A 12,890-nucleotide genomic window follows, 5' to 3' on the forward strand; every position below is an offset into this window, starting at 1 on the left:
CCGACAGAATCCCACGTCGGAAAGAATCGATGCCCGAGATAAACATGGTATGCATGTCTGTTACAGGATTTAAGAGATTATTTTCACTGTTTAAAATTAAATAATTCGTTTGAATAAAATAAATGAATATGTGTTATAACAAACATTCTTTGAATAATGACATGAATAGTTTATGTGTGGTTAATGTCAGAAAACAGGTATATAAAAAAACTGAATAAATAAGGAAATACGAATCAATTGAATTGAGTTTATTGTACACAGCTTGTCTTGTGTGAAAGATCCATGTTTTCCTGGAGAATCTGTTCAAATGGATATCTTTGTAAAACGCTCGCCTTAAACTGAGGTATAATCCCGGTACATGTGTTGTTCGAGTACAGTTCACATGTTCCGTAAATGGATAATATTTATTTTTCAACGAAATATGAAACAAAAATTAAAGATAGTGCGTTTTTTTTGTACTTGCTTAACATCCTTGTATTAGTGTTGTTTACGTTAACTATTAACGCTACCCATGTCAGGTATGTGATTCAAGAGGGCGGTGTTGATATTGAGCAATTAGTAAAGGCCGTTGTTCTTGCTGATAATGAGCTGATATCGAGTCTGACTGATAATCAGCTACACGGATACATTGCCTATCACTGAATACTGCATGTGACACCGACAACACCGTACATATTACAGCTGGAATATACCCGTGTACATCATGGCCCACGAACACAGGTTGGTCTCATGTACTCATATCAATATATATTTATTTTTATATTTTAACATTTTTTTTATCCCGATCGTTTCTTTCACTTAAACACCACAGTCGGGTTTGGCTTTGTAAATGGTGTTCTATGGCGTCTATACTTTATAATATGATACTAATGACGTTTTCAGACTGTTTTTTTTTCTCAAGTTAACCTTAGTTCTTTAATGAATAACCTGACACCTAGTCTATTATTGAATTACTTGTCACCGAGTATCTTGTTGTCTGGACCATTGTATTTCTTGTGGGAAACTCCGGGCTGCTGGTGAATATTACGAGAAAGCTTGTATTGTTAACATCTTCTTTTTTATGAAATTTCATTTATCATTTTATTACTCAAGTTTCTTCGTTCTAAGGTGTATTTACATAATCCATTATATGGATTACTCAATAAATTAAGCGAATATTTTGTTTGGAAAATAACAATTTTTGTCTAATTTTTAATTCAGACGTATCAATAGATTATATAATTTGCCTTAATCAGATAAATTAATTGGCAAAAGGTTCAACAACTGTGTGTTGCTTGGATATGAAATGTGTTTTTTTTTGCAGTTTTAAACTGTTTCCATCCCAGTAAATGTGTTATTTCTTTTCTTACTGAATGTACATGATGATGATGATGATGATGATGATGATGATGATATTGAAAGTTCAGTGACGGGTTATCGATAAATTATGAACATCGATAAATCATTTTGCAGCGTGACAGGCAGTCAGCGGCAAGGCTAATTATTCCATGATGTACATTATCACTGCATATACATCCAATTAGTATATATTTGTGTACCTATTGAGCCATTCATTTATATAAACACTCCTTTTTCTCATGTAAATACGTTCAATATATCATGGTTTTCAATTTTCAACAGTCAAATATGTATTAAACAACATATATATTATGCATTTTGAGAATTAATAAACACTTATTCTAGCTATAAAAATGTTATTCCGTCTATTTGATATGTTTTGGTACCTCTGCCTTCATTGTTCATTGGTATTTCTCTTTTAAGTGTAATCGAAAAATGGCGTTGGATTTTTATAATAATCCTTTTCATGTATTTACAAAACTAGAAATAATGTAGGATGCTTGATTTTATCCCAGGACCTATGCATTGATTACAATGATATCCGGGTTAGATCACACTAGGTGAGTTCGTGTAGTTGAATATGTCCGACGATGTCCCGGGCTCGAGCCCCAGAATGTACACCAGTGCACAGGAAACTACCAATCAGTCAAACCATAATTATATGTCTACTGACAAGTATACAACCAGCAATGAGGTGGGGACAGACATAAGGCTGAAAGCCCTCTGTTTTGAATAGCATTATGTTTGGATCCAGTAAGTATGTTAACTTTCCTGACACTTGTTGTCCAAAATATTTCCGAATATCGCCCTCCTAGACTTAAGTGGTGGGTTCGAAACTTGAGCAACTAAAATATAGTGGCCAATGTAGGTAAAAGGGGTGGTCCAAAACGAACAAGTGATGGGTAATGTCCCATTGTAAAACATTGTGACTTAAATTCGCATCCCGGTTAATAATGCAAATGTATTTCTTAAAAGTAATGAAACCAATCACCACAAGGTCGCCATACATTGTTGATAGTGTCAAACATCATGACACCTGAAACCATTCCGAAGCTTGGTATAGTTTCGCCTTAAAATCCTGCTCTCTAGGCCAAAATATGGTAAACTCTTCTATAATTTGGCAAAGCCCTCAGAGCACTAACACGAGTGAGAGGGAACGTGTCTTATATGCCGGCTTAATATTGAAACAAATTGAACGAAATTATATTTGAAGATATCGTCATGGTGGTTATTCAAATCTACTTTTGCACTGAGCACATTTCTTTAATGTAGTTGTTGAAAATCAGTCATCACAGTGATATTGTGGTGTTGTAGCCCAGAGGAATGAAATTAGGCTCAGGGTATGTGTGATGTATGAACCTATACACGTATCAAATATATTTGACCAGAAGATGAAAACATCTCATAGAATGCAATAGTGATAATAAGACTCCTTGTAGTAAATTGATGACTTTAGAAAAAAGAAAGTTTATGGAGTTCTGTATTGATAACAATCGAAACGAGTGATAGTCAGTTTCGAAAAATGAAATACTTGATATTGATACGACTTCATTACAAATAATGATTAAAGTTCATTCACAAATCCAAAGTACTAAGACGATAGCGCTGGTTTATCAAATGTCAAGTGTATTTATCAATCTTTCGCAGAAACCAATCCCTCTCTGCATGGATGAGGAAGAAATTAAACTATGTTAAACTCTTTACACAAATCTCAGGCTGATTTTCCAAGATAAACCAATATATTTTGCAAATAATTGGCAAACATGAGCATTGGGTACGCCGAAAAAATAGAAAGTTTACAGATAGGATAAAATGCAATGCATACATTTTACGTAATTGAATGTTTCTTGGAAGAAAAGAGACAACACTAAATGTCTATGGAAACACTGGTGATGAGGTCAAGGCCGTGTCAAGCCATAGTGCAACCCAATGGCTCTGGCCGACCTGCATAAACTCATTCTTTATACCAAATACTTATAGATAAATGGTTGGTTGAATATTTGGTCCTTATTAAATTTAGATTGAATTGACTTCTTCAAAAATATCGCCCAAGTTTTCTTCTAACGCTTGTCTGCATAGTTCGGGCGTTTGCCGGTAGGATTTGTGATTCATGGAAACATAGCATGCCAGGAGACGAACGACAGCTGCTGCTGGAAGAATGAAAGTACATTAGAGCCATTACAGGCGACAATTTATGTTTTATGTTATGCATCGATCTAATATAAACTTATATAGTTCACCTGTGGCTAATGAACAAAGAGAACTGAACTGTCGTATCAGCTTTGTTAAAATGACAACCGAACTCAATCATTCTATCAGCGTGAAAACTATATCTACTTGGTAAAACTACGCTTTCATAAAATTAGAAATGCACTTTATTGATACTTACGTGTCACTTATTACAATATCTTTTTTATATAACTTAGCCGCATCCCCTTTTAAATGATGAGATATCCCTTTCTTTAGTACTTACAGTGCTCCGATTTGTTTTAGATGCACGTGCTGTCGCTGGTTATACAGCGTGTACGGGGAGTGCCTGGTAATCACGTGCACGTTCCTGCACGCGCTCATGTCGGCGGTAGAAATTCTCATACACTTCGAGGTTATCAAAGGTACTGTAACACTAGTTATATCATATATTACAAATATATTTTTTATGTAAAATTTGGTCATTTTCATCAATCTGTTCAGGTGTAGTTTTCATGCGCAGTTTCATATCCTTTAATCTTCGGTTCAATTAACAAAGGCATGTTTTTAAAGGTTATATCAATTACAATGATTATTGCGGGTACACTCTAGTTATTATGCTTGGTTTTTACAGTTTTTTTACAGTTTCCATGTGTTCGTGTTTCAGTTCCCGGCGTGGAGCCAGTCACCACAGCAGTCACAACCGTACAGGGCGCCTCAGGCACGAGCAACTTGAGCACCGCCCCCGCCCCGACCCAGGGAGCGTACGACTCTGGAGGATGCCCACCCGTCCTGCACGAGAACCTGGTGACGGTGGTCGAGGTCGTCCGGTACGGCACCCTCGTCATCTCAGCTCTGTTCTTTATCGAGGTACGTACGTGAATTATAAAAATCACACATGTACATATGGTCTTTTAAAATTCTTAAAGCTGCACTCTCGAAAATTGTCAGTTTTGACACTTTTCAAACATTTGTCCCAGCATCAGCTGATTTCGGCATCAATGTCATTAATTCAGTTTAATTAGATGACGCACAATAGAACAGATCTCAATTGTTTGGTAAACTGCACACAATTTCAAAACATCAGTTTTCGAGCGTAAATATGCTAAACGGTTATCTGATCTTTTTCAGCAGTCTTATGTTACTGGTTTCTAGACATTTAAATTACGCAAATATTAGCTCCTTCAAAGACAAAAACTAGAAAAGTTGTCAAAACGATAAATTAGTGAGAGTGCAGGTTTTACTTAGTTTTTAACTATAACTTGTATTTCAATCGAACACTTTATATATCTGAAAAGTTTTGACGGACCCCGCTGTCAAATGGACCACAATGTAACTGATATGTCCACATCATAACTGTGTTGTTTACTAACGAGAAGGAGAAACGGCAATCAGAATAATACTGTCGGTAAGTGTACAATAAATATGTCGCCTGGACGATTCTGACCGGTTATCCGGTGGTAGTTCGATTTTCAAATTACCTATACTAGTATAATATTCTTTTATTTCCAGATCATCGGTAGAATAATACATTCAAAGAAAAGATTTTTCAAAGACCCTTGGCAGGTATGGATGACTTCTCTTTTTTAAACGGCGTTATTATATTACGTCCTATTATAACCTTTCTAAATATAACTGAATAGTGCCATAGTCTTTCCTTTTACTGAAACAGCTTGTTTAAATCGGCTTCCAACAGAATAACTACATCACCTGCCCTTGCTTTCTTATGTATCGGGGCAGGTGGCAACGTCTAGCCGAGGATAGAAAAGTAGGAATCCTATCGACCTGTGCCTTAGTCGTACCTTAACGTAGTAATCTGTATCGACCCGTGCCTTAGTCGTACCTTAACGTAGTGATCTGTATCGACCCTTGCCTTAGTCGTACCTTAACGTAGTAATCTGCATCGACCCGTGCCTTAGACGTACCTTAACGTAGTAATCTGTATCGACCCGTGCCTTAGTCGTACCTTAACGTAGTAATCTGTATCGACCCGTGCCTTAGTCGTACCGTGCCTTAGTCGAATCTTAACGTAGTAATCTGTATCGACCCGTGCCTTAGTCGTACTTTAACGTAGTAATCTGTATCGACCCGTGCCTTAGTCGTACCTTAACGTAGTAATCTGTATCGACCCGTGCCTTAGTCGTACCGTGCCTTAGTCGTATCTTAACGTAGTAATCTGTATCGACCCGTGCCTTAGTCGTACTTTAACGTAGTAATCTGTATCGACCCGTGCCTTAGACGTACCTTAACGTAGTAATCTGCATCGACCCGTGCCTCAGACGTACCTTAACGTAGTAATCTGCATCGACCCGTGCCTTACTCGTACCTTAACCTAGTAATCTGTATCGACCCGTGCCTTAGTCGTACTTTAACGTAGTAATCTGTATCGACCCGTGCCTTAGACGTACCTTAACGTAGTAATCTGCATCGACCCGTGCCTCAGACGTACCTTAACGTAGTAATCTGCATCGACCCGTGCCTTAGTCGTACCTTAACCTAGTAATCTGTATCGACCCGTGCCTTAGTCGTACCTTAACGTAGTAATCTTTATCGACCCGTGCCTAAGTCGTACCGTGCCTTAGTTGTATCATAAATGCTACGTCGGAGGGCAATATTATGCTCCAACTGAAGACTTAAAACAAAGATACCTTCACCATTTGCTTCGTCATTTTTAATGAAGTAGCATATATGACGAAATTTATCACGTGGAATACATACACTGATAACGTATTCAATAATTATCAATAAAATTGCAAGTTTCTTTAATTTTTGAATATGCACAAAAGATGGAGCGATCCGTGACCTTTAGGGCGTGACTCTGATCCAACTTGGTTGAAACATATTTACTATATTTATCCGTAGTTAAACGTTCTAAGAGGTATTTTCCATATCGAAACGCACCTATCCGTTGTTTGACATGGAATGTTTTAAAACTCGCTGCTTCTCCCCGCGTGTTCTTCGTTTAACTACGACATCCGAGGCTGCCTGTACTTTAACGTAGTTCAACTAAGTTTACCGCAAGTCCGCCAATTCGCTTGGAAAGTTGCCAGCCGAAGTAAAACGTAGTTCAACGGGAAATATCCGTCATGTCCCACCCCACGGACCACTCCGATCCGCGCCTTACCCCAACGTTCCTCTAATTGAATGGCTTCAGTATATTTCTTAACTTTCGTTCCTACTGAATAGCTTTTTTATATTTCCTTCCAACCAAATAGCGTCATGACCTTTGCAACATTTAGCCGAACTACATGTATATTTGTTTTCTTACCATCTTGCTGCGTGCGTGTGTACGCGTGATCACGTGCGTGTATTTGTGCGAGTGTTCGTGTGTAAGTGTGGGAGTGTGTACATATGTGTCAAAATAAATGCACCACGTTTAATCTCAAAGAATGCCATGGATATATCTTAATGTTCTTTCCAAATGGGCTGTTTCCATGATATCGGAATCCTGCGCAATTTCATTAACATGCATTTTACTGATTTGTTTTACAACCCAGGTGTTTGACGGGATAATAGTTGTGTGTAGCCTGGGAGCGGAGGCGGTACTGTTTGTACTGCATGACCAGCTTCTTTGCTACCACGTGGCGGTGGAGGCGGCCGCGCTCCTCGTGTTGCTGCGTCTCTGGAGGCTGCCACGCACATGCAACAGTAAGTTTTGTGTGGCGACATCTTCTTCACAGGAAATTTAATATATACATGTACATGATTTTCAGGCCAATCTATATTAAAAAGGGACTCACTCGTGTTTTTGTAATATATACTTTTTATGACGAAATAAGGTGTGGCAAATCATTAGGAGTGTAAAAAGTTAAGATTTTACTAAACACCAATTTAATTATGATACCAAAAGCCATTAGGAAATGTTGATATTTGCTCGAATATCTTCTTTTTTCATCAAAACAATTTTCATCGGCGTTTATAAAGTTATCAATGTATTGTTTATGGGTCAAAATATCCATCTAATGTGGTTCGCAGCTCTTTAAAAACAAATTACTTTTTGATACTTTAACTGTGTTTTGTTTACTGTAATTTCGATATAATATTAATTTCAGATGCATTACCGGGATAACTAAATTTTGGTCCAAAAACATGAGCGAGTCCCATTAAGGATTTTTTTTTAATTTCATACTGTATTTTCCTTGATTGAATGGCTAACTATTGAATGATGAGTTTATTCACATTTAATCGAAGCGGATCACAATATTAACATCGTGATTCACTTTAATGAGTGATGCACGCGACATGAACAATAACATCAATATCCGGCCAGGCGGCTCTGGCTCAGTCTTCCAGCACCGCATTGTTTCAAATGACAATGGTATTGCCTTTCGTATCATAAATCGTCAATAATTCTATAGAATTACAGGTGGTATCTATGGTGATAAGGTTTCTCAGCAATAGCGACCTAGTGTCTCTGACTGTTTTCTTGTTCCTGTTTAGCAAATGAAAATCATTGATTAAACTCATTTTATCACGTGGTATATTAAAACAATATACTGCCACTATGTATTCTCTGCACAATATACTGCTACAATATACCTGCTATACAATATATACTACCACTATATACCTGCTTTACACTATACTGCCACTATATACCTGCTATACACTATACTACCACTATATACCTGCTATACACTATACTACCACTATATACCTGTTATACACTATACTACCACTATATACTTGCTATACACTATACTACCACTATATACCTGTTATACACTATACTACCACTATATACCTGTTATACACTATACTGCCACTATATACCTGTTATACACTATACTACCACTATATACTTGCTATACACTATACTGCCACTATATACCTGTTATACACTATACTACCACTATATACTTGCTATACACTATACTGCCACTATATACCTGCTATACACTATACTGCCACTATATACCTGCTATACACTATACTGCCACTATATACCTGCTATACACTATACTGCCACTATATACCTGCTATACACTATACTGCCACTATATACCTGTTATACACTATACTGCCACTATATACCTGCTATACACTATACTACCACTATATACCTGCTATACACCATACTGCCACTATATACCTGCTATACACTATACTGCCACTATATACCTGTTATACACTATACTGCCACTATATACCTGTTATACACCATACTACCACTATATACTTGCTATACACTATACTGCCACTATATACCTGCTATACACTATACTGCCGCTATATACCTGCTATACACTATACTGCCACTATATACCTGCTATACACTATACTACCACTATATACCTGCTATACACCATACTGCCACTATATACCTGTTATACACTATACTGCCACTATATACCTGCTATACACTATACTGCCACTATATACCTGCTATACACTATACTGCCACTATATACCTGCTATACACTATACTGCCACTATATACCTGCTATACACCATACTGCCACTATATACCTGCTATACACTATACTGCCACTATATACGTGCTATACACTATACTGCCACTATATACCTGCTATACAATATACTGCCACTATATACCTGCTATACACTATACTGCCACTATATACCTGCTATACAGTATACTACCACTATATACCTGCTATACACTATACTGCCACTATATACCTGCTATACACTATACTGCCACTATATACCTGCTATACACTATACTACCACTATATACCTGTTATACACTATACTGTCACTATATACCTGTTATACACTATACTGCCACTATATACCTGCTATACACTATACTGCCACTTTATACCTGCTATACACTATACTGCCACTATATACCTGTTATGCACTATACTGCCACTATATACCTGCTATACACTATACTGCCACTATATACATATTCTACAATATACTGCCACGTGTTCCTTGCTTCTATTTCAGTCCGGAAGGAGCGTGACGTGTCGCGACTGGAGCAGGAGATGAAGTACCTTCGGCAGACGAAAATCGATGCGGACCTGAAGTGCCGCAAATCGGAGGAAATCAACAACATGCAGGTCATGGAGCTGCGCGACCTCCGTGAGCTCCTGAAGGAAAGGGGTAGTTGATTATTTTTATCCCAATGATGACTTAACTTTTGATCTCAAGAAATTCAGTGTGCGATCATAAAGAATGAACGTATTTTTAATTAAATAAGTGTTAAGGATAAAATATAAAGAGAACCTGTTTGTTTCATTGGGATTTTTCGTTCGGTGCTCACTCGATAAACTGAATTTGATAACACACTGAGCCTCTATAATATCCATTCATTATTCACTCTATATGTTTTATGTAATTTGGAACTTATCGAATGTACTTAATCCAAATACATTGTGTCATTCGTTTTGTCTGTGCTAAAATCGAATAAAATGCTTTAGTAACATTTTGTTTTTCATTTTGATTTAACACGTACAGTTATTTCAGTGTCAGTCAGTTCTTTAAACGAAACCTACACCATTCTGATTGCAAACTTAAATTCCATTCCTGATGTCCATGTGTCCAACAGTATGATTTATTCGACTCTTTTTCAGAACTTACTCCTAACGGTCAGAGCCGAACACCAAATGGGATTACAGTAAATAAAGTATTAACTACATCTGAAGATGACATTGACGGTGTAAGACAACGTGAAGCACTTAACCAGTTAACTGACTCTCAAACTGGTTATGAAAGTGATTTAGCCAGAAATGACTCTGACTCAAAAAATAGCAAGGCGGCGGACTCTGGTATTGAGGTGAAGGATTCTTTCAATGAACAAGATACTAAACAAAATTTGACATCGAAAAATCCTCGACAGAGTGGCAAGCGTTTCCGTAAGCGGTCGGCGGCGGCGGAAGTTGGCGAAGGGAACGACGACGTGTTCGACAGTGACGGGTCGGAGGGCACTGCAGACAGGGCGGGCCTCCTGCAGGAAGTGACTGTGCAGATTGAGGAGGCGACCCGGCAGAACCAGCTACCTTCCATATCCAGGGACCTTGCGCCAGAGGAAAGCCCAGTCGTCGTGAGGAGACGTGAGTCCTGTCTGTTTGTACATAAATTACATGTGTAGCACCCTATTTTGAATGAGGCGTTTTGGTAGTGACTACCCAAAACGTGTAACACCCGACGATTATTTGTATGTTATTACTAGTTACAGTGAATATGAAATCACTGACCGAATAAGGTATCAGTAATTTAACTATCGCTCTACATGTCTCTCATCATTATTGACGATGAAAGCATTCTTTAAAAAACGATAAGAAAATATATTGCAATCAGAGTTGTCAGAGCTGTAAATATGTTCCGTTGCACGTTCCGTACCCTTCCGACTACCAACACTCGTCGCTATCAAAATACGGCGTCACAAAGCTAGCATGTATATGTATGTTCTTTGGTTCCTTTCCTTCAGTTTCGTTTCTATTCTAGGCATGGGTCTGTATATTCGTTCTTGGTTGTTGACTTCTATCTTGTAACTTTATCTAAGTTTAAGACGTAAAACTGTTTATGACTTAACTATCTTAAAAGAGGTAAGATAAGATTGGTTTCATTCAATGCAGGCAAGTCGAGCTTTGAGGGCACGTATTTCGATAACCGGGGTTACGCGGGTGAGGACGACGATGACGTCACGGATTTAGACGGTTCCCGAACGTACAAAAGCGCCGTGAGTTGTCATACATCACCAATGTGGCATCAATACTTATTGATCAATATGTTCTGTTCTTAAACATTCGAGCTATTTCATTTCTTTCTGTCATTTATGTTCATGTTTTCTCCACTAAGACTGTCATGTAGTTGTGTCGTTTAGTTATCTGATGTGTTCACTGGTTTGCATTCTCTTTAATTCAGACATTTTTATTGCAAAGTTTTGAGAATCATTCGCCAACCGAATTACATACATCGGTCCATACTATATTCAAGTTGTTTTATTGAATTAATGACAAAAGCAAGTGTGTTATTGCATGTACCAGTTCATGATGTTCGCATCGCAGCGTGAGCTTGTTGACGGGCATTTTAGGAAAGGGTAAAATTGTATCCACGAAGCAGCAGACTGACGATGTTTAAATATCCCTTGCATTTTCGTTTCAGGAGGGGATTCCTATGACGGATTTGTGACGAGACTTTGAACTTGCATCCGGTCAAGTGTTGGTGTTGTTGTGCACGTAATTCAGCCCCTCAGAATTGCAGACATTGTACCTCTACTTACAGTGATTCATAAACGGACATGTTGAAAAGAAACATTATGGTATTTTATGGGGCATCTTGTTTGGTCCTGCATGGTTATTTAAACGCATTACTTGCTTACAAAGTGTATTATTAAACATATCTGTTGACGAATATGCCGTGAGTTTGGTGTGGAAATGCTCGATACAACATATCGACGCGACAGTCTGCGCGCTGACGACCATGGAAACCTAGTCCATGGCTACTGGTCGTTCAAGACATGGTGCCATACCACTATATGTTAGTAGTAAAAAAAGTCATCTAGTCCATTGTAACTTGTATATGCTGGGTAAAGTGTCCAGCATTAGCTACATGTGCATTGTCGTTGTCGTTAGTTACGGTGCATTTTCGATATGAATATAAATATTATGATTGTGATAATAAGTCAACATAAATGTCGTATATATAATACAGACAGCTGGTCTGTCTGTTTCTTTATGTAGAAGTTCTGAGCTGTGAAAACACGGACCTATATAGTGTTAATACCATTATTCATTTTTTTCTATGATAAGTTGTTACAAAATGTCGTATTATGTAATTATTATAAATAAATAATATTTATAATTAATTGTTCGTAGTGTTTAGTTCACCTGTGCATAGAGTTTAATTAGTGTGCAAAGTCATTGAATTTCGTCCATAGCAATTAACTATTGATTCCCTTAAAACGACATATTCTTGGTAACTCTTGGACAGTTTAATATCTTCATTTATTTCGAGGACTGGCATATCCCATACAGTAACCATAAAAGAAAGTGGAGCTTTTGAGTTTTTTCATACAATCGTGAAAATTGTATTTATTTGAATTAAATAAAAACAAAGTATGGCGGTACCACATTGATAATGCATTTTATCATAGGAAATGACATTTAAGATATAAAACGTTAAATATGGCTTTACTTGTTTTACAAATAATGGTATCGGACACAATTATTTTCCAGATTTCTTAATAATAATTTGTTTTATATGACTCGTTTTATTTTAAGTTTTAAGGGTCAGACATCTAACATAATAATACTGTGTAACATGTGAACAAAATGTGACTTAGTAGTTAATAATTATTGAAAAATGTGACAAATATATGCTCTAATTCGTCGAATGGTTCTGGTAACGCTACTGAAAGAACGATGTCAAACTTGGATTTTCAAAATTCC

The 12,890-nt window shown here is 37.3% G+C and overlaps 1 protein-coding gene across 2 annotated transcripts; it reads left to right on the forward strand.

The window, feature by feature from the left end:
* The first annotated feature begins 12 nt into the window (after nucleotides 1-12).
* On the forward strand, nucleotides 13-12,307 carry LOC128227012 (uncharacterized). 2 transcript variants are annotated; one of them, XM_052937173.1, is made up of 10 exons: nucleotides 13-47; nucleotides 519-720; nucleotides 3,832-3,950; nucleotides 4,193-4,395; nucleotides 5,038-5,091; nucleotides 7,023-7,173; nucleotides 9,445-9,600; nucleotides 10,071-10,550; nucleotides 11,076-11,179; nucleotides 11,605-12,307. In XM_052937173.1, exons 2-10 carry the CDS (start codon nucleotides 704-706, stop codon nucleotides 11,629-11,631), a joined length of 1,311 nt encoding a protein of 436 aa, XP_052793133.1. In that variant the 5' UTR covers nucleotides 13-47; nucleotides 519-703; the 3' UTR covers nucleotides 11,632-12,307. The 2 variants fall into 2 exon arrangements, with proteins under 2 accessions (XP_052793133.1, XP_052793132.1); XM_052937172.1 differs by lacking the exon at nucleotides 13-47 and having other exon boundaries at nucleotides 70-720.
* The last annotated feature ends 583 nt before the right edge of the window (nucleotides 12,308-12,890 follow it).

Source organism: Mya arenaria, chromosome 3 (assembly GCF_026914265.1).
Source record: "Mya arenaria isolate MELC-2E11 chromosome 3, ASM2691426v1".
Lineage (NCBI taxonomy): Eukaryota > Metazoa > Mollusca > Bivalvia > Myida > Myidae > Mya > Mya arenaria.

What these genes read in the sequence shown, in the direction of transcription:
- LOC128227012 (XM_052937173.1), top strand. An exon ending in TGAGCTCCTGAAGGAAAGGG is followed by an intron (nt 9,601 to 10,070) that starts GTAGTTGATTAT and finishes ACTCTTTTTCAG; the next exon opens with AACTTACTCCTAACGGTCAG. An exon ending in CCCGAACGTACAAAAGCGCC is followed by an intron (nt 11,180 to 11,604) that starts GTGAGTTGTCAT and finishes TTTTCGTTTCAG; the next exon opens with GAGGGGATTCCTATGACGGA.